Source organism: Equus quagga, chromosome 1 (genome assembly GCF_021613505.1).
Source record: "Equus quagga isolate Etosha38 chromosome 1, UCLA_HA_Equagga_1.0, whole genome shotgun sequence".
Classification (NCBI taxonomy): domain Eukaryota; kingdom Metazoa; phylum Chordata; class Mammalia; order Perissodactyla; family Equidae; genus Equus; species Equus quagga.
The window spans coordinates 57,001,212-57,021,974 of NC_060267.1; the positions used below are offsets into that span (position 1 = coordinate 57,001,212).

The 20,763-nt window shown below is 51.7% G+C and overlaps 1 protein-coding gene across 19 annotated transcripts in view; it reads left to right on the top strand.

The window, feature by feature from the left end:
• Nucleotides 1–20,763, top strand: part of CACNA1C (calcium voltage-gated channel subunit alpha1 C) — a 596,360-nt gene that overhangs the window by 56,932 nt on the left and 518,665 nt on the right. For all 19 annotated transcript variants that reach the window (XM_046654484.1, XM_046654423.1, XM_046654475.1 and 16 more), the window contains exon 3: nt 3,770–3,875. In XM_046654484.1, the coding sequence (XP_046510440.1) occupies nt 3,770–3,875 (106 nt within the window). The remainder of the gene's footprint in view (nt 1–3,769; nt 3,876–20,763) is intronic.

Sequence of the window (20,763 nt, forward strand, 5' to 3'; positions counted from 1 at the left end):
TGACTTTCTCCAGTGGTGACATTGAGCCCCGCCGGAGTGACTCTCCAGGGTCACACAGTCAGTGGCAGACAGAACTAGAACCCTGGTACTTGGTGCTGCATTTTTATAGTATGAGTTCATTCAGTCAGGGCTGCCGTGTCTCCCACGGTTTGGGATGGGAGTGTTAGGTTTCATTAATGAGTTTCCATGGAAAGATTTAAAAGTCTCGGTCGTGGTTGAAAGGTAAAAGAAGATGACTCGAGAGAGAAGAAAGTTTCTCTTCAGCAGGAAATGTTAGCTCTATAAATGTTTGAACCCTGCAACTCAAACTTGAAGAGAATGCGGTTCAAGCCAAGTGGCAGCCCCAGAAGAGGTCCATCTGTCCTGAGTGGCCAGGCGTGGTTCCGCTTCCTGATGACTGGGTGAGAGGCTCAGCTTTGGGCGGCCCCAGAGGCTGCTGTCATCGCTGCTCACAGCAGGATCATGGAGTGGGAGGGGCCAAGCGGGTCAGGCTTCCCCAGAGAGGGGGACACTGAAGCCTGGAAAACCTGAAGAACTTGCCCAAATCACACAGCTGGCAACTGACAGAGCCGGGTTTCAAATCCAGGTCCCCCTAACCCCAAATCCATGACTTCCCGCCCCACACGCCTGTGGATACTAGGGTGGACATTTAGGGGATACCCGTCAGCCCCACTGGGACACAGTGGGACCTGGGTCTGCGGCCTGGACATCTACCCTGTTGTGGCCCTGCCGCCTGTGTTCTGAGAGGTCACAGGCCACCCAAACCCCAGAGCTTGTTTCCCCGTCTCTAACAGCAATAACTGCAGTCGCCTCCTAAGGTATTAGCAAGGGCTACAAAGCCCACGTGTGTGCGAGCACCGGCACGCTCAGGCAGTGTGTCGGGGAGTGCGGTTAACTTCCAGTCCGCCTTCCCCTTCTGGGATGGGTAGCGCCCTGACAGGAGTACTGAGCACAGAATGAAGTCCTGGGTGATGTAAAAACCTGGGAAGAAAGGTAGAGAGGGTGGAGCAGTAATTTGCAGGGCAGGTGGAAGCAAGAAGAGTGGAGGAGTGCCGGCTCCCTAGTGGAAGGGCAGGACGAGCTGTCCACAGACGCCAGCCAGGCCCCAGGAGGCTGGAGTCAGGGACTTGTGAAAAGACCCTTCACTGAATCAGCAGCGTGCCCACTGTGGGCCTCCGCCGCCTCACACCCTCGCCTTAGGCAGAGGGGTGCTGCACCCACCCTTCCTGGGGGAGTGTGCCCTCCCTTGCAGGAGAGGAAGTGGACCAGCTTAGGCAGCACGAGTTGGGGTGCGTTTTCAGATTGCCTTGGAAGGGTAGCTGGGCGGGTGAGGAGATGGCGTGGTGAGCCGGCCAGTCAGTGCTCCTGGGAAGAGTGGACTCTGACAGCGTCATTAAGGAGAGAAGGCAGTTTAAATACTGCTCTGGTCTTCACAGGTGACACAGAACGCTTCCAGGGCTCACCTGGGTTCCCCTGAGCTTTGCAGCAGAGGCCTTTCCTTATCTGCCTGATTGGCTTCTTTACACATGGCCTTCCCCAGCATTAGCTGGGACTTTTAGCATAAGATGATGGATGGAGACCCTGAATAGGGGGAGGAGGCGGAACTGACAGCACAGGAAACACCCCGAGCTTAGCCGTCACCCACTTTGGAGGGAGGAGGAGCTGACGTTTGAGGACTGGAGACATGAGGTCTGGCTCAGCTGAACTGATGTGCCCTTGCCCTGGTAGGGGGAGCACAGGAGACAGAGGGTGGGAACGAAACTGACCAGCCTCTGGGCTGAATGTCACTTTCCTGACGTTCAGGAAAAGGGCTAGGAGGGAAGAGGTGATATGGTAGGAGGCCTAAAGGAACTAACTTCCTAAAAGTGCTTTAGGGTGACTTTAGGATAGGTCCCTACAAACTCACACTCTGGAGACAGACTTCCTCGGTTTGAATCCCATCCTACCACTGGCTGTGTGATCTTGAGCAAGTTAATGTAACCTCTCTGTGCCTCAGTTTTCCTTATTTAGAAATGGGAATAATTGTACATTCCACTCAGGGTGTTTGTGTAGAGCAGTTAGAACAGCTCCTGGCGCAGAGTCAGCTCTCAGGAAATGTTAGCCACTGTCCTTCCCCTTGCCATCATTGTCATCAGCAGCAGCATCACAATCATCATCATTTGTTCCCTGGCCAGCGCCAGGGGCGACACGAGGTGTTGGAAAAGATGAGTCAGGGGGTCTGGTCCTGGCCCTGCTGTTCGCCAGCTTGGGATCTGGGAGAGATTGTTTTATTTTCTGCATCTGTCGAGTTGGGTGGTTGGACAGGTCCACTGCATACCATTTTCTTGACATCGAGGCACATGGAAAATGACTGGGCAAATAGACCCTGAGCTATACCCATGGGGCCAAGGGGATCAATAACAGCACCTGGGTTAGAAAGCCCTGGCCTAGATAACCAGTAGGATTCCTTCTAGACCCAGAGGTGTCCCGTTAACACCAGTGAGAGGTCATCCATGGCAGGGGAGTGAATGCTGGACTCCATGGTCGGGGAATCTGGGTTCTAGACCTGGCTGGTCAGTACCTGCTGGAGTCTTGGGCAAGTTTTTCAGGCTTTCTGGGCCTCAGAGGTTTGGACTAGATCATCTCTAAGGTCTCTTCCTGCTTCAAGACTCGTTAACTTTGTGAGTTCAGGTTTCCGTGGGAGATGAAGTTGTTCCCTTCTTCCAGGAATTGCCATCCTCTTTCTCTTCCTCCTCCTGGTAGGCTCCATGGACCAGGCTGGGAACTTGGCAGTGTTGGGAGGTGGAGGAGATGGGGCTGGAAGAGCACCACGGGGCCCTTCCTCTGGAGCTCCCTGCTTCTGGCCTCAGTTGTGGGTGCAGAGTGGGAGGGGTGTGAGCACGTGTGCTCATTCTTCTCTTGAGAGTGTGCTCTGCCCTGATGTTTTGATGAAGAAGTCTGGCATAGGTGCCTCCCTCAGTGCACTGCTGTGGGAGAGTGGGCCATGGCTTATCCCTCTAGACCTGGCACAGACCATTGGTTGGGGAAAGAGGGCCTTGAACGTGAGCCTTGCCCACTGGAGACGGGGCCTCCACAGACTGAAGAGGTTTTAGGTGTTCTGCATGGAGCTGTGCCTTAGAAGGTGGCTGCCCTACCCTGATCACACCGTACACATGCCGCCATGCTCTTGGGGGTCCAGGCCCCTGGCCCTTCCGATTCTCTGGAAGCTGTCAGAGAATAAGGGAGAAGGAAAAAACCACTCTAAACTTCAAATTAAGATATGAAAACTAAAATCTCCAAATTTCAGTGAAAAATCTTGAAGTCAAATCTCTGCCTTCTGTCCCACTGCGTCCCACCTCTCCCATCCCAAGCTTGTTTGAGTCCCTTGTGGTCAGCATGTGAGCCACGGGGACAGGGGTACCTGGGGACGTGAGTCCTGACTGGGGTGAGCCCTGCTCTTTAAAAGCAATCCCAAGCACACATGAGGGAAAATGAAGTTCAATGCAATCTAAATAAATAAAAGATGGGGAAAAAGTTTTTAGAAATCTGTGTTTACTCTGGCACGCGACTGGCCTCCACTGCTTTTGACATATTAGGAAAAATTTTGGCGGGGACCCATTAGAAGCACTTAAAAAGGCATATGTTTCTTTTCAGAATACAAGGGTCTTGGAATGTATTGTTTAAACAAAATTCTTATGAATCTTTGATTCATTTTTAAAATATATACCTATATGAATGTTTGTTTCACTTTGCTTTCTGTGGCATTAACTTCCTTAACTCCCTTCCTCAGACCATTTGAAATAATTATTTTACTGACTATTTTTGCCAATTGTGTGGCCTTAGCCATCTATATTCCCTTTCCAGAAGATGACTCCAATGCCACCAACTCCAACCTGGTAAGTCCACACTGCAGTCTCTGCGTTTCTTTCTTGGTGGAGGACTGAGCTCGGGTCCCAGGGATTCAAGCTGGGATGTGGGAGGGAAGCGCGAGGTGTGTTTACATGTGCCAGAGCACCGCCGTGTCGGATCTTCAGTGCTGTTTTGCTCTTAATTCAAATCAGCGCCTGTCTTATCACAGCCTGTTTTCAGAAAGAATATTCCAGTTAGTTGGTCGTGAGCTCTGATTGTGTGCGTGTGTTTTGAGTGGCCACGAGGCGTGCTGCAGGAGCGGCAGGGCGGTGTCTGCGGGAGTGAGCTTCCTCCTCGGATCGCTTGTGCTTATTCTCAGTGCCTTCGTGCCGTTGGCAGGGTCTGCTCAGGTGATCTGTGGTATTATTGCACGATAAATAATTTCTAGGAAGCTTTTAGGAAAGTTGCTTTGCAGCCAAGATGTATTATTTAGTTGCAAAGGTTTTATTTTCTTGGGAAAGGCGGCTTTCCATTTGGATGGTTGGGAGGCCAGCTCTGGCAATTTGAGGTTAGAATCTGTCCATGGAAAAAGTGCAGAGTGTGTTTACTTTTGGCTGAGCATGAAGTCATTACAAAGGCCTTTGCTCCGTCTGGGCATGGGAGGAAAAGAGCTCTGGAATGCAGTTGGCAAAATCGGGGCACTCTGGGATGCCTCTGCTACAGGCCCGTAGGAAAATCCTGTCTCTCTCCCCCTGCCCTGCAAAGACACCGTAACTTTTCATGTGATTCCCACAAAGCACATCTTTCCCCTGTCGTCAGCACCTTCCTCTCGTTAGTGAGACTGGACTGCCTGATGAGGTGCTTTCTAAAGGAAGCAGGAGGGTTGAAAGATTCTCCTTTCCATTGGTGCTGGCTGCTGCTGCTATCATGGGTGTAATTCTTTTGCTTTTTAACCTTTGACATTTTCTTTGGCTCCTTCAGCAAATAAATCTGATGTGTGTTTTAAACTTCTCTGCCATTTTCCCATTTTTCACAGTTAGCCCCAGCTCCATGTTGAGTACGGTGTTGGGTACGAGCCAGGGTGCTGCATCTTATGGCTTGCCTTGGGGCTGCGTGTTGGGGATAGGTTCCAGAGCTGGCCAGCGAGTGCCGAGTGATGACATGGCCAGGGTTGGCCGGCAGAGCATTAGTCGCAGTCCACTCAGGCTTCTGAGGTGTGACCCTGTCTCTTAATAGGCAAGAAATCTTTACTGTGTCAAAATAAACACAAGCAAAGTGTCTCCCAAATGACCCCTGGAAAAACAGGAGCATCTCCCATTGGTTACGCTTCCTCTGTGTCCACCTCCCTCCCCAACCTGGGGCCTCCCTGAAGCCCCTGCAGCTTAACACTTAATGTGCATCTTAAGAAAAAAAAAGAATTGCGTCTTGTTCTGAAGCCCATGAAGCTTTGGGTCTGCTCTAGGACAAAGCAGTGGTGAAGTGGGGAAAGGAGTTTGCTTTATCGTAGGCCCCAGAGGTGGCCCCACAGCAGTCCCTCACCCCAGAGGGCCCAGGACCATTAGCAGGGCACCTGGGGAGCTGCTCGAGAGGGAAGCCTGGGCTGGCGGGGGTCCCTTCCGGGAGGTGGGGAGAAGTCCCACCACAGAGTGATGCAGGTGTTCTAGAACTAGATGGTGGTGATGGTTGCACAGTTGTGTAACTCGACTAAAAATCGTTGTCGTATACTTACAATGGGTGAATTTTATGGTATGTAAATTATACCTCAATAAAGCTGTTTTTTTAAAAAAGAACACCAGCATGCAAGACCATGCCTCTCAAGGCCTCCCGGAGTCAGGCTGCTGTTGCCTGTTGCTCCTCTGTTCCTTCCAGATGAAGGGTGAAGTTAGATAGGTGGAGGGAGAGAGGTGGGGCACAGCCAGTGAACTTAGTGATGTTACACTAGGAGTTTGGGGGTACAGAAGAGAGTGCGGGAGTTTGAACAGGGGCTTCTAGTTGCTAAGGCAACGCCTACCTCTGTCAAGCCACGAGTCAGGCAGAGACTTACTAAGTTAAGGGAGCATTGTCAGGTTTCCTCCATCCTAAATATGTACACACACACACGTATGCATACATGCAGATATACACACACACATGAGCATACACATGTGCACACACACAGATACACAGACACACCTCCCTAATTCTAGTAGCTCTCTCTCTGAACTTTCTTGGATGGAGAGGGATATATATGTATAATTTTCTGATGTTTTTTTGAGGAAGAGTCTATATTTGCCACCTCTGCCAGTTCCTTTTTGCTCTCTCCTCAGCTCCTTGCTCTCTGTCTTCCATCCCATCTCTGGAATGTAACAGATAGAGATCTCAGCTGGCAAACTCAGGAGGGAAAGAAATGTGGCTTGTTTTTGCTTTCCTGTAACTGAACATAATGTCCTCTTGGAGACTCCCTGTGGCCTGGTGGCATAAACTTCATCTTTGTAAATGCAGGGCTCTCAGCCCCCTCCCTGGAGGTGTAGCTTAGTCCTGGGCCCTTCTCTATGGCCACTGCTGTATGAGGCTGAGGGGATAGCCACAGGTCCCCTTGGCGTTGTTGATCCACACTGTTGAAATGACCTCGTCTCTTCTGGAAGGGCCTTGGTCTTTGATCCCTGTGGGCGGTATGGTCTCTTGTTCCCCAGCGTGGGGTCTCTTCAGCTCTACATCCCTCTTGGCCACTTCTGGGGCTGTGGAAATGGGGCCATGGTGAAGATTTCAAGGGCCCCTTCTCAAGGGCAGAGCCCAGGGTCTCACTCATTTTTGTTTCCTCACTACTGCTCCCATATTCACCATCTTGGGATCTTTGTTTGGATGGCGTTGCCCAATAGACCCCTCCTGTGGTCTTCCAGACTTTCGTCAATGCCCTGACCTATGCTCTCTGAACCCAGAAGCCTCGATCTCTGCATTCCACTGTGTCATACTTTCCCTGGGTGGTGAAGGCCACTGACTTAATGTAGGGGGCACAGTGTTCGAGGGGTGTTAGAAAACTCCTAAAACAACCAACCAAGCAGAACCCACATCAGCTTGTAGATCAGGATATTATTCTACCCCATGGACATAATCAACACGAGTGTAATGATCTGGGCCCTCCTCTTCCTCCTTCTCTCTTCAGCATCTTACATTGTCAAATGCCCCTTTGCAAAACCCTTTTACCCCTTGGCTTTGGGGCATAATTGCTGTTAAGTCTCTTATCTCTCATACCATTTTCTTCCTGCTTCTGGAACTTTCTCCAGGGTGCTGTCCTAGTCCTCTTATTTTCTTTTTCTGTACTCTCCCTTGGTGAGCTCAGCTACTTCCACAATTTACCTTCCCTTTCTGTGTAAATTGTTCCTAGACTTATGTATCCAGCTCTAAGCTCTTTCCAAAGGTCTGGACCCATATTTTCTACATTAGAGAGGCCTGTGGACCAGTGCGATGACTCTTGAAACCAGCTTGATTATTACAACCACCTGGAAAGCTTAAACCATACAGATTCCATGCTTTGGTAGATCTGATCAAATTTGGTAGTTCTGGGGCATGGCCTCGGAATATGCATTTAAAAAATTCCTCACTGGGGCAGGAGCCTAATGATCAGTTGGGTTTGGGAGCTCCTGACCTCTTGGATAGAGCAAACTTTGAGTTGGGCAGACCTGGGTTCAAATCTTGGCTTTGCTGCTTGGTACGTCTGAGTCTTAATCTGAAGGTCTTTGTTCTTTCTGAACCTCAGTTCCCGGGCCTATAAGACGGAGGGGACGTTCCCTCACAGGGTTCTGGGGAAGGGTGAGGCACACGATGACCACGAAGGGCCCCTGAGGTCTTGGCACACGGTCACGTGTGCCGCGATGTTTTGCTGATGCCTCAGTCAAACAAGCCCAGACAGAACTCAGTCTCTCTCCCATCACACAGCCAGTCCCCAAAGGGAAGACAAAAGAGCCCCTGTGTGAACGCCCTTGGCCTGGGCCGTGGCGTTGCTGACCTTCCTGTCGCGAGGAGTCGTCTCGAACGCCTTCTTCCCCTCACTGTGCTCAGCTGAGCAGGCATCCAGGTATGGAAATTTTTTTGGCAGTAGATCACATTTATCCTCCTTTCTATTTCCAAAGTCATTTGTTCACACTTTCTGGGCCTTAGTTCTCTCCTCTGTGAATTGGAAATAGCAGTAATAAGAGGCTGTACTCCTAGGCTGCTGTGAGGATTAAATGAGACAAGGTCTGTGAGAGGGCTGTGGTCAGGGCCCAGTGTTAGGGATCTTGTTGCTGTTAGCATCCTGCCATCTCCATCATCCCAGCCCAGGCCCTTTGCCTGTTGCCTGACTATTACGGTGCCCTCTTTCCTGGTATTGCACCTCTAGTGTCTCTTTCCCTGTGCCTGGCTTATGCGTCTTCAGTCATTTGGCGAACACCCATACCAAGAGCCAGGCAGTGTGTTTGGGATACTTCAAGAGGCAGACCCCGTGTCTAGCAGGGAAGATAAACATGTAAACAGATGTTTGAAAATAGTGAAAGGCCTTCCAGGGGTTAGGGTGTGAAGGAGGAAGGACTGACTCATTTTGCTTTTGGGAGAGGAATTAGGAAAGGCTTCACATGGGAGGACATATTTGAGTTGGATCTCCCAATAAGGGTTGATTTCCAAGGCAAGAGAGGCATTTCAGGCTGAGGTACACACATGTGCAAAGGCCCTGTGGTCATGCCCTTTATGACTAGGCAACAGGGTGCCGATTTCAAGTGAATGAGAATAGCCAGGTGATGAGGGGCTTCATAGCTCATGCCAGCAGTTGAACTTAACTGCAGGTCATGAGGAGACCCTGAAGATTTTCAGAGCAGGAGAGTGCTGAGTCCAGAGGTGTATTTTAGAAAGGATGCTCTTGCAGCATGAGGAAGATGGCTCAGAGGGAGGCCTCACTGTTTGTGAAGAGAAAAGGAAACTGCCCAAGTCCAGACGATAGTGACAGTAGGGGTAGAGAGGAGGGGATGGATTTAGGGGTGAATCGGACTTGTGACCAGCTGGGTACTGTGGATGAAGGAGAGAGCTGACTCCTGGGACGGTGTTGTGGGTAACTAGGTGCCATGAGCCAGGAGAAGGACTTCAGAGAAACGTCTCATTTAAGGGGGAGGGAGTGAGGGCTACACTTTGGGATTTGTTAAGTGAGGAGCCGGAGGAACATGCAGATGGAGATGTCCAACAGTCAATCGATTGGGGTCAGGAGCTCAGGGGAGAGGTCATGCTGAGGAGAGAGCCTGGGGGAGTAGGAGGGTGGGTGGGAGGGGCAGCCCGGGCCTGGCTCAGAGCCCCTGCGGCGGGATGGAGGGCGAGAGGAGCTGAGCACCAAGGCCGGGGCACGTGCCTTGCCGAGTGAGAGGAGGAGGACGAGCCAAGGAGGGGCCTGAGGAAGCTTGGCCTGAGAGGTAGGAGGGAAACTGGAGAGAGTGCAGCCAGAAGCTAAGAGAACAGGAAGTGTACAAAGATGAAAGAGGGACTGGGTGCTCGTTCACACTTGTCTTTATGACAACTCTAGGCCGCTAACAAGAGGACCCGCCCGAGTGTCGGGAGAGCCGAGCTGAGGGCTCCGTGTGGCAGGAGTGGACGTTGATTGGGTTCGTGCCCTGACTGAGGTCCTGAGATAGTAGGTGCACAACTACCACTTACTGGGCTTCGTTGACTGAAACATTCCCCTTGTCATGCCAGAACATGGTCCCCAAATTATTTAAGTACCCCTAATATGAAGGTTGAGAATTTCCCTGTTGCTTTCATAGCTTTTTTAAAAATAAAGAACTGCTATTTCAGGGTCCTGCTCTGAGAAATACAAAGGAGAGATGATGATGCACCTACAGCAGTGGTTCTCAAACCTCAGTGGCATAAGAATCATATGGAGAACTGATTAAAATGCAGACTCCCAGGTCCTGCCCCCAGAGAGTCTTGGTCTGTGGGTCTGGCCTGGGCCCGGGAGTCTGCCCTTTAGCAGGCACCCCTGGTGGTTCCGATGCCGGGATCGTGGACTGCCCTTTGAGAAGAAGGACCTGGAGTGTTCGCCGTGGTGTGAGTGGGTCCCCTTCAGCTCCGTCTCCCCAGTCTGCTGCTGTCTACCCACAAGATCTCTTAAAGATCTAAACAGAAAGATGAGACGCAGCAACTGCTGAGAGGTCTCCCACTCTGTTGGGTTCAAGAATAATCTATTTAGCAAAGCACACTCACTTTGGCAGAGAATTAGAAAAGAGTCTTCTTTTTGGACACACTTGCAATTCACATCTGCGCTTGCTCCTGCTTGCGAATTTGTCAGCTTCCATCCACTCTCTCGCAGACCTTTCCTTTCTCCCACCTGCTTAATATAATCTCCATTTATTTTTCTAGCATTTTGCTTTCTTCTCTTTCCAAGAGATGAACAGTATTCCAGTATAGAATTTTTTTAGATCTTTCCCTCATTATTTAAATATGAGTCTGTTTGTTTTATGCTCCAACGTACACTTTTGTACCCAAATCCATCATTTTTGTTATCTTTTCCTCATGCTAGTGAAGCATAATGAAACCTGAACTTGCACGTGACGTGACATTTCTTTCTTTTTATTCACAGTCTTGTTATTGGCAGTGCTGCCTACTTTGCAGTGCATCATTTATAATATAGCAACTGTAAACCCATTCTACCAATAGCTGTTACCCAGTCGGGAAATTGTATGATGTCTGTGGAGCAAGCTCTGCCAGCTGAACAAGCTCATTGTGTGCGGAAACTCCCAGTTCTTTGCAAACCCTGAGGTCCACAAAGACTTGGCTTGAGCTGAAATATTAAGAGAGTATATTTGGCATTTGACCTTGTGCAAAGAACAGTCTTGTGTACTTTCTGGAGTAAGAGCCAGGCGTTAAGTGGAGGTAGAGAGGAGAAGGGAAGAGGCCAGAAAAGGAATGGTTTGGGGGCTCGGGGAGGAGAGAGCGCGAGGGGAGTGGGTTCATCATGGGGACATGAGCTAGAACAGGAGGAAGGTTGGGATGTCCGATTTTCCCATTGATTGCTGTGAAATTGGGCCATAATGAGAGTGACATCATAGGCTGGTGGTGAAGATGAAATGTGTTAACATGGGTCAAGCCTTAGAGCCGCGCCTGGCTCAGGCAAATGTATTGTCCTTCCGAATTCACAACCAGAGGCTGAGAGCCATCCTCTCCGCCTGGCCCTGGGGGCAAGTCAGGGTCAGTGGCACTGCAGGCCAGCTTTTGCCTCAAAAAGGGGAGAGAGGAGACCAAAAAACTCTTGTTTCTGGCAACCCTGATCCAGCAAGATTGGTGTGCGTCTGTGCACGCCTCAGCCTCGTCGTCTCACTACACAGGGAGGGCAGCAGAGAGGCTCACGGCAAGAGGAGAGCCCACAGGGGAGGCCTGGGCTGCCTGCCGCTGGGGCTTCCGTCTCCGCCTGCACAGGTGTTCTGTGCCTGGCACAACCCTGTGTTCACCTCGCAGGGAGGCAGGGTGTGCCTGAGCGCTGTGAAGCTGAGCTTTCCCCCTGCCCACGCAGGGCCCGGCTGAAGACACCCGCACAGGCTCCTGCGTCCAGACCACCACGATTCTGAGAGGAGTCTGAAGCCTGCCCACCAGCCTCTGAGAGGGGCGTGCGGCCCCAAGTCAGAGGCTTCTGTTTGAGGAGTAAAGATGCCAGTTAGAGTGTCGCTGATCTTCCTGCAATGAGCTGTGGTTTCTTTTATCGTCCAGTTTGCCTGAGAGCGAGACATCTTTGTGAGGCTCTCACGCGTCAATGTGATGATCAGTACAAAGTGAGATGTGTTATTGCCATCTTGTAGGTGTCATCCTAATGCACCAGACACACACACTTTGCAGAAATACTAGGGTTGTGATGTATACTAATAGATAATCACAGGTAACAAGCAACGTAGCTGCTGCATCGTGGGCTAACCCTCCCTGTGCTGTGAGGGGAGAGGGGCAGTGGCACGGGGGAGGCGGCAGTGTAGAGTCTGTCTTTAGATGAGAGAATAGCCTGACACGGTGTGGCAGGCAAGTGCCTCACTGGGTAAGATCTCCTCTCCGAGGTTCTGACTGAACTGGTCTGAATGGGACCTGGGCGGGTATGTCGCAAAAGCTATTCTGGAGCCAGAGTTGTGGGCACCGACCTAGAAAGTGAGATCTGGACTGTGTGGCCTTAGGTCACTTGCTTAACCTTTCTGTTTGTCACTCTTCTGGTGAGTGGGAGTAATAAAACCTGTTTAGTCATAATAATTACCTTTACTGAGTGACCGGCAGGTGCCCGTGCTTTGCACGCGCTATTTCTGATCCCCGTAACAGTACATTATAAGGAGTAGAGAATTTGTCCCTCTTGCTCACCACTCTGTCCCCAGTGCCTTGAGCAGTAACTGGCATGTTTCAGACTCTTGATAAATGTTTGCTGAGTGAATGAATGAACTCTGTTAGGTAGTGTCGCTTTATTTCAGATGAGGGAATAGAATCTCAGAGACACAAAGTGACTTGGTGAGCAGGCAGCAGAACCGCAATTTGAACTCAGGACGGTATGAAACCATCACCTAGACTGTTCTCTGGAATATGTAGGGTTGCTGTGAGCATGGAGAGAGGTAGATGGGAAATGTTTCAAAGATTAAGTATGGCAGTCTTAACAGATATTTAAAAAAATAAGCTTGGTTCTCTTGTAAAATAAATCTGGTAAATGCTGAGATAACCAAAGTTAAACCTATTACTTTATTGTAAGACTTCTCAGAGTCTTTAACTCAATCACAATAGGTGCTATTTACAAGTTTGTTCCGTGTGCAGACTCTGTCGTAAGTGTTTTATGTGTATTAAAGCATTTAAGCATCCTGTAACCCTATGAAATGGATACTGTTACTATCCCATTTTATAGATGAGGACACTGAAGCTCAGAGTTGCAATAATTTGCCCTGAGAAACATAGCTGTGAAGGGAAGACTCTGTTGTGTAGACACAGGCAGTTATCTCCAGGTGTGTGTGTTTAACGATCATGTGACAATCCTGTGCCCAGGACTCTGTGGACCAGGCAGGGCAGGCATATCCTTTCCAGCCCTCACCGTCCCAGACGCTTGAGGAGCGGTATTCCTTGGAACACATGTGGTAAATGTGCCATAGAGATGTGACGGTTTAAAACCACACACACAGGAGAAAACTCTTGCCCTAAGGACCGAGGCCATTAGGAGAAAGGACAGAGCTGTCCTTGGACATGTTGCAAGGCCAGTGCAGCAGAGAAGGCCAGCAGAGCGCACCAGGTCGGCCGTGTGAGGACCTTGGCAAGCTCCCTGATAGAGTGGTGCCTCGTGTGGTGGTCACAAGCCCTCATGAGCCCAGGGCAGCTGTTTGACTCAGTGTCCCTCACTAAGTATTTCAGGGGAGAGGGTGCTGTCTGTGCTGTGCTTGCCAGCGGACTGGCTCGGAGGAGATGATGCTTTGAGTCTAAGTGTGGTGACACCTCTCGTTCCCTTTTTATCCCTCTGTATTCATTTTGGGGGAAGATGTTCCATATATATTCACACTCTATGTAATGGGACCACTTTCATGCACCAAGCTCCTTTTAATTTGAGTATATTTGAAGAAAGTCTTTCCAGAATATAAAATACAAATCCCTGAATCCTCAAAAGAAAAATTCTGAACATATTTCATCCTTTTTCTGGGACGGCACAATCATTAAAAATCTCAGTTATTGAAGCTGCTCTGATAAAGTGAAGCCGTCGGGAGAGTGAAGGAAGCTCCGAGTGGTCCCGAACACTGTGATCCAGAGGGCTCTGGGCCTGGCTTCCGCACCCCGCCCTGTTGGGGTGTCTGCCTGCTCCTGGACCCACCCTTTTAACTTGCTGCTCCGCTCTCCTGTGGGCGTGGACTAGATGACCAAATCCATTATAGTTACGTGCAAGTAAGATTAAGTGGACTCTGAACGAGGAGGCTCACTTATGAATAAAGCACATTAGCTTCAGTTTATGGATTTTATAACAGTGATTTTGGCTTCTCGGAAGCCTTTTTTTCCCCTTTATTCCCGTTGTTCTCACTGATTTCTGTAGGACTGAAGTTGTTGGATTAGTGCCTTCCAGCTAGTAATAACAGCGACGTCCACACCCATGTAGCCCACACATACACTGCTGGTACTGTTCTAAGTGTGGTACAGTGTTAACGCATTTAGTCCTCTCAACGACCCCATGAGACCTCTATTATTATTATAATCATCCCATTTTAAAGATGAGGAAAAAGAGGCACAGAGAAATGAACTACCTTCCTCCAGGTGCACAGCTGTGAAGCTATGGAGCTGCGTGTCCCGCCCAGGCGTGTGGCTCCTAAGTCCATGCCCTTAACTGCTATGCTCTGTGGCCTTCCTGAGGGGTACAGGGAGGGCTGTTGCTTAGAATATGGCCCTTTAATTTTTGGGGACGCAACTAGCGTGTTTGTGACATATGTGATGATCTCTTTACCAAGGGGCACCAAAGGAAGAGTGACAGTGAGTGCAGGGCATGCAGCTGGGCCGTGCGGAGTCCGGGAAAGGATTAGGGGCCTGGCCCGGGAGCCCTGAGTTGCTGCCGTTTGGACAATGTGGGAGGGGGCGAGGAAGAGACTTATCTCCATCCACTGCTGCCTGAGCAGGGGACTTTGGTTTGAAGCCTTGTTCTCCCAAGGCCAGTGATTCGTATTAGCCGAGATCCTTGACCACACAGCCCCCAGGCTTCCTCCTAAATAGATGACAACCTCTGGCTGGGGAAGGGGACCAGATCAGCCTGACTTTGAGACAAGCTTAAACTCTGAATTAGCTTTCGTGGCTGAGTTCCTGGGAGCTCCCTGGGCCACATTTGAACTCAAGGCTCTGTTGGGAGCCAGTCAGTATGGTCTAGTGTCAGGGCCCGGAGAGTCGAATGTCGGGGACCTCCATAGCACCCAGCCCCGGCGAGAGCTGTGTCCCGTTTGTGATTAGGGCTTCGTGGGATGTGCCTGAGCCCACCAGGTTCTGACACTGCAGAGCTGCAGCCTAAACCACAGGGACGTGTGGTGGCTATGGAAGAGCGCCAAGCTGGGAGTCCTGGGTTCTGGCTCCATTTTGGCCACTGACCAGTGGCATGGCCTTGTCACTTTACTTCCCTAGACTTGAGATTTCTCAGCCATGAAATAAAGGTAATAGCTTCTGCCTCACAGCGTCATGCCAAGGCTCAAATGAGAGGATGTGTGAAAATGCCCTGAAAATGTAAGTGCCGTATAGACGTCGCCGTGCTATCGCAATGACCATCACTACTGTTATTAGAACTAGACAGAGATAGTCTGTCTCTGATATGGTCACCCCTTTTTTTCTGGCACATTCCTCTTGGACCTTTTCCATCAGCCTCCTTTCAAGATAACTTAGAGATGCAAAAGAACTAAAAGCCAAGTTCCAAATTTAGTTCCTGACCTTTCCAAGATGGATGGTGAGTGGTGTGGCCATGACTTGCTTGCAGCTGAGAGCTCGGCCGGGCTGCCGGAGCCTGGGAAAGCCAGGCAAGGGGCCAGCTGTGGAGGCCTGGGGTGGACTGTGCCCTCGCACGGGAGCCTGTTGCTGGGTCGCTCGTTTCGTGCTCTTCCCAGTTTCTCCTCGGGTCTGGTTCAGCTCTGGCACGGCCGAGCGTGGCTGTTGAGTCGTTTCTTTAGCGCTGTCCTGCAGCTTGCAAAGCCTTCCTCAATACGCGGCAGCGATGGTGCCAAAGCGCTGGGCTTCCTCTCTGTGCTGTGGGGCACACAGTCAGAAACATGGCTCCAGAGCCTGTGAGTCCTTAGGAACATGGTGAGACACTGAGAATAAGGAGGGTGGGCGTGTCCAGGAGAGGCCCTCACGAGCTGTCCGGGGGCTTATGCAGGTCTGACCACGAGGGCCGGGGGCCTCACGCTGGGTTAGGCCTTCCCAGGCCCGGGAGCGTGGCCCTCAGAGCGGCCCAGCTTGCAGAGGGTTCTGGGAGAGGCAGGGGTGGCTGTCACGCTCAAGGGCTGGCCGTGTTCGGTTCAGAATGCGTTGTGTTTGAATTGCGACAGTTAGACACGGTTCATGGGGACAGGCCTTGTGGAGAAAGGTGTGAGGGCCGAGACGTGGCCCCAAGCCCCACCTCTGCCAAGCTGATGAGAGAATGGGCAGGAGAATGGAGAGGCCGTTGCCACCGGCAGGCTGGGGTGATGCTCACGTTCCCAGCCCGTGAGCACTGGGAGGGGTGAGCGCAGTTGGCCTCTCCTCCCCTCGCCAGCTTCCACCTCACGGCCACACAGCAGTGTGACGGCAGGGTCTCCCGTGAGTGCGGAGGGGAGGCGTGTCTGAGCTGGGCTGCTTGAGCCCCCAGGAGCTGCAGGCCTGGGAGAGGGTCTTAGGTGGCGACCGAGGAGGAATAAAGGCAGAAGTAGATGCCAGAGGGGGAGGGCACGGGGAGTGGGTGGCCTTGGGCTGCAGGCCGCTGCTGCCACCCCTTTTGGTGGGGGTTCGACTGTGAGAGGACCCCCAGGGACCTGCCCCCTTGCACAGTCCTCTCCCTTGAGGGTGGGCCTGTCCTGTGAGCATGGTGGGTTAGCACTCCTACAATTAGGTTGTGGGGTATGGCACAGTGACTTTAAGAAAGGACAAAAAGAAGGGGGAGGGCTATCTCAGCCACGGGACCCCCCACAAGGAACTGGGCTCTTGCTGGTGAAAGTTTCCAATTGCGGGGGCATGTAGGGCTGGTGCCCTTCTCTGTCACTGGTTTTGAAGATGGAAGGGCCCTTAGCCAAGATCTGAGGCCGACCCCCAGGAGCTGAAAGTGACTCCTGGCTGCCGGCCAGCAGAGAGCTGAATTCTGCTGACAACCTGAGTGACCTTGAAAGAGGCTCCAAGCCCAGGTCAGAAGGCAGCCGCCGCCCGACTATGTCCTTGGGGTGCCTGAGTGGAGGGCCTGGCTGCCCTGCTTGGCCTTCCGACCTGCAGCGCTGTGAGCTAACCAGGGGGTTTTGTTTCACACTGCTGACTCTATGGTAATTTGTCACGCTGCAGTAGAAAACCAGTCCTGCTCTCCAGTGCCCTCCGGAACCGCTGGACGCGAGCAGGTCTCTGCCCCTTTGCTTTGGGGCTTCTGCTCATGCTGTTTCCTTCTGGGTCACTGTTGCTCCACTTTGCCCGGCTTATGCAACTGGTCCTTGGGGTCTCAGCCTAGACGTGGCTTTCACTGGAAGCTTTCCACGACCCCCAGAAAGCAGCTTTATGTGTTCATTTCTCTGGCTGACCGGTGTTCCTCCTCAAACCTCAGAGGTGAAGTGTCTTCTTGTGGAAGCCTTCTCTGGTCTTCCACGTTTCCATGGCATTCTAGATATCTAAGTACTTCTAATCTCTCCTTTACTTGTGTCTGTCTCTCAACAGTATTCGTTTGGTTGGTTGTCTTAAATTACTACAAATTTAGTGGCTTAAAACCACAGGAATTTTTTTCTCTCACAATTCTGGAGGCCAGAAGTCCAAAATCCAGGTGTCGGCACAGTTGGTGCCTCTGGGCTCTGAGGGAGGGTCTGTTCGGGCCTCCCTTCCGGCTTCTGGGGCTGCTGGCAGTGCTCGGCATATGATGGCTATTAGACACATCGCTGTACTGTCTGCCTCCACCTTCACATGGCCTTCTCTCCTGGGGTCTGTCTCTGTGTAAATTTCCCTCCTTTTGTAAGGGCACCGGTCGTTGGATTGGGGCCCACCCTAATCCACTTTAACCTCACCTTAACCCTATTTCCATTAAAGTCACGTTCACAGGTACTGGGGGTGAGGACTTGAACATACGTTTCTGGGACACACAGTTCAACCCGCAACAGTCACTAGCAGTGTGTGTGTGTGAGCAAGGATGGTGTGCATGCAGTCTCCCCACAGCACCTGGAAGGCCGCAGGAGCTCCATACCTGTGTGCTGAGTGCCTGGTTGGGCTGCCACAGGCCATGCCTCTTAGAGAATGGTGTGCCTCAGTGAGGGCACAGGTGCCGACAGGGCGGGCTCCTGGTGCCCCTGTTACAGCAGAGCTGCCTGGTGGACAGGTCCCTTCTACCCCGAAGGTCTGAGATCCTAGCCCAGTCCTGCAGCTCAGGACTGTCCCTCTTGCCTCCTGTGCCCGCTGGCCTCAGACACGTCATGCCCCAGAGGAAGGGAAAATGCAGTCAGAAGTGAGGCCCACCGGCAGGGCAGCTCTCCAGGTCACAGCAGGCCTAGTCCTGCTGGCTCCTCAGTCCCTCCTGGCTCTCAGGGAGTGGGGGAGGAGGCCTCCCTTGGGGCCACAGAAAGGAGCCCTGGCTTCCCCTCCAGTCACCGTGACTGGCCAGGGAAGGCCGGGGCTCGTCCCGTCTCCTCTCCCCTGGCGCTCAGGGCCGTGGGAAGCAGGCTTGGCAGAGGCCTCAGTGGTGACTTATCTTTGCCAAGGTTCAATCCAAACAGCAAGAGGAGCTTTCAGCTGACACGTGGCGACTCAGCCAGCTTGTTCCACACCCTTCGGAGTGGTGTCCCTCCCTTGGGACCTCTGGCTCCTCTTCTGCGACCGCGTGTCCTTGTCACCTTTCTGGCAGAGCATCTGCCCTGTAACTGGGGAATCTGTGTCCTGGGACAGGACTAGGCCCCAGTTCACTCTGGGAACAGTCATGGAGGACACATGATTTGTGGAACGATCCTGGAGAGCCCAGCAAGAGGATCCGATCACTGCCACCGGCGATCTCTTTGGGATTGTAGACGAGGGGCTCCCAGCACCCTTGCTTTGAATTCTGTTCCTACCACAGTTCCTGAAAGAGAATGCACTCAATAAATATTTGCTGAATAAATAGCTGAGTGAATATGTGAATAAGAGAACTTGTTCAGGGACTAGGGCTTCTAGAGAGGCGTAGCGTGACTGAGTGAGCACCAGACAAGGAGTCAGGAGCCTTGCGTTCCAGACCTTTCTCTGCTCCTCACTAGCTGGGTCACCTTCAGTAAGTGTCTTTGCCTCTCTGACCTCTGTGTGTTCATTTCTCACCATCCAGGAGAGGATTATGTTCAGATAATCCTTTTATATTTTGCACGTCTGTGGCTCTTTGCCTGATCAATAGATCATTTGACTTGTTATTAGTATAGTCATTCATACATTCATTTGATAAATATTTATTTATTTATTTTGATGAGAAAGATTCACCCTAAGCTAACATCCATTGCCAATCCTTCTCTTTTTTTTGCTTGAGGAAGATTATCCCTGAGCTAACATCTGTGCCAGTCTTCCTCTATTTTGTATGTGGGATGTCTCATGCACGGCTGGTGAGTGGAGCAGGTCTGCGCCGGGGATCTGAACCCGCGGACCCGGGCCACTGAAGCAGAGTGCGTGGAACTTTAACCCCTTGGCCACAGGGCCAGGCCCAGTAAATATTTATTGAATGCCTGCTGTATCCCAGGCTGGGTGCTGGAAATACAGAATGTGCAGAAACAGACAAGGTCTCTGCCTTCATGAAGCTTATGTTCTGTAATGCCAGTCAGTAAACAACTCGGCAAGTTGGTAAACAAGATAATTCCAGAGCATTATCAATACTATGAAGAAGAAAGTAAGAGGCTAATGAGAGGAGAGTTGTGGGCAGGCAGCAGATGGGGAAGGTCTCTGTGAGGAGGCGGTACCTGAGCGGAGATGTGGTGCGAGAAGGGGCCGGCCTGCGGGAGCAAGCGGGGGCCCAGACTCAGGTGTGGCCAGAGCACACTGAGGAAGATGAGGAGGGGCGTGAGGGGTCAGAGAGGTGGGCAGGGCTGGCTCACATAGGCCGTGGTGAGGAGTTGGAGTTTTGTTCTGAGTGTGGTGTTGGCAGGTCCTGTTAGCTTGCAAAGGCCTCCACAGCAGTAGGAAGTATCCTGAGGAGCGTTAGGAGGCCAACGAGAAAGGTGAGGGCTACTGCCTTTACTTCAGCATCCTAAGAGTGATGTTTGTGTTGCCCGTGGGCCTGGGTCCATCTCACCAAGAGAAGAAAGCCCTGGGACATGTGAGTCACAGAAACATGTCAAAGGGACCTGGCAGAATGCTTCAGGGGCATGGAGGCAGGCTTCTCCGGAGGCAGTTTTCCTGACTCTTCTATACACTCTGGTCTTTGTGATCAGCCTTAGTTATCTGGCAACTTCTCTGCATCCAGATCCACAAGGGCAACCTTTCTGGCCATTCCATAAGGGCGGTATGCACACTCCCCTGGCCCGTGGGAGCTGGAGAGGTTTCAGGGCGTCTGCCCACTCAGCAGGCTGCCTCCCCGGCCTGTCTGGCCTTTGCAGCCTCTCAGAGCACAAGGAGTGTGGAAACAGCACTCTGAACGTCTGGATTTCTGTATATCTGGAATGCCCTTGGTCCCCATCCATCTGGAGGGAGGGTGAGGGCAGCCTACATTCTCCAGCTCAGCCCGTTCCTTTTATGGCAGCCCAGGGGCAGAGGTCAGTCTCCTGTAAGCCATAATAACCCAGTCCACGTGAGGATACCATGAGCTAGAAGCCTGTCCACGTCTTTGGAGGGTAATGTTAGAGGGGTAACCACTCCTTCCCATTATTCCCTTATTTGGGGGTTACTGCCAGGTTGGCACAAGACTTGGGTATGGGGAGTGACCACTGAGCTGGGTAGTCCCTGGTCTGGTCCTAGTACAGCCCCTACCTGGCCAGGGGCCCCTGGTGATGATACCTGGCATTTATGAGTGCTTCTAGTGCCACAGCTCCGTGCCTTGCATGCCTCACCTCATTCGGTCCACTAACAAACGTAGGAGGTGGAGCTACTGTGATTCCCTGTGCCAGAGAAGGAAACAGGCTAGAAAAGTGGGCGACTTGTCTGGGCAATGGCGCCTGGCAGTGAGAACCCAGAGTCCATGCTCTTGGACTCTCCTGTACTGCTTTGGCAAGTAGCCTCAGTGCCTGGGCCTCGGTTTCCTGATCTGTCAGATGGGGGTGGTGGATTGATCCAAAGTCTCTTCTGATGCTAATGTTATATGGATTCCTTCCATGAACCCCA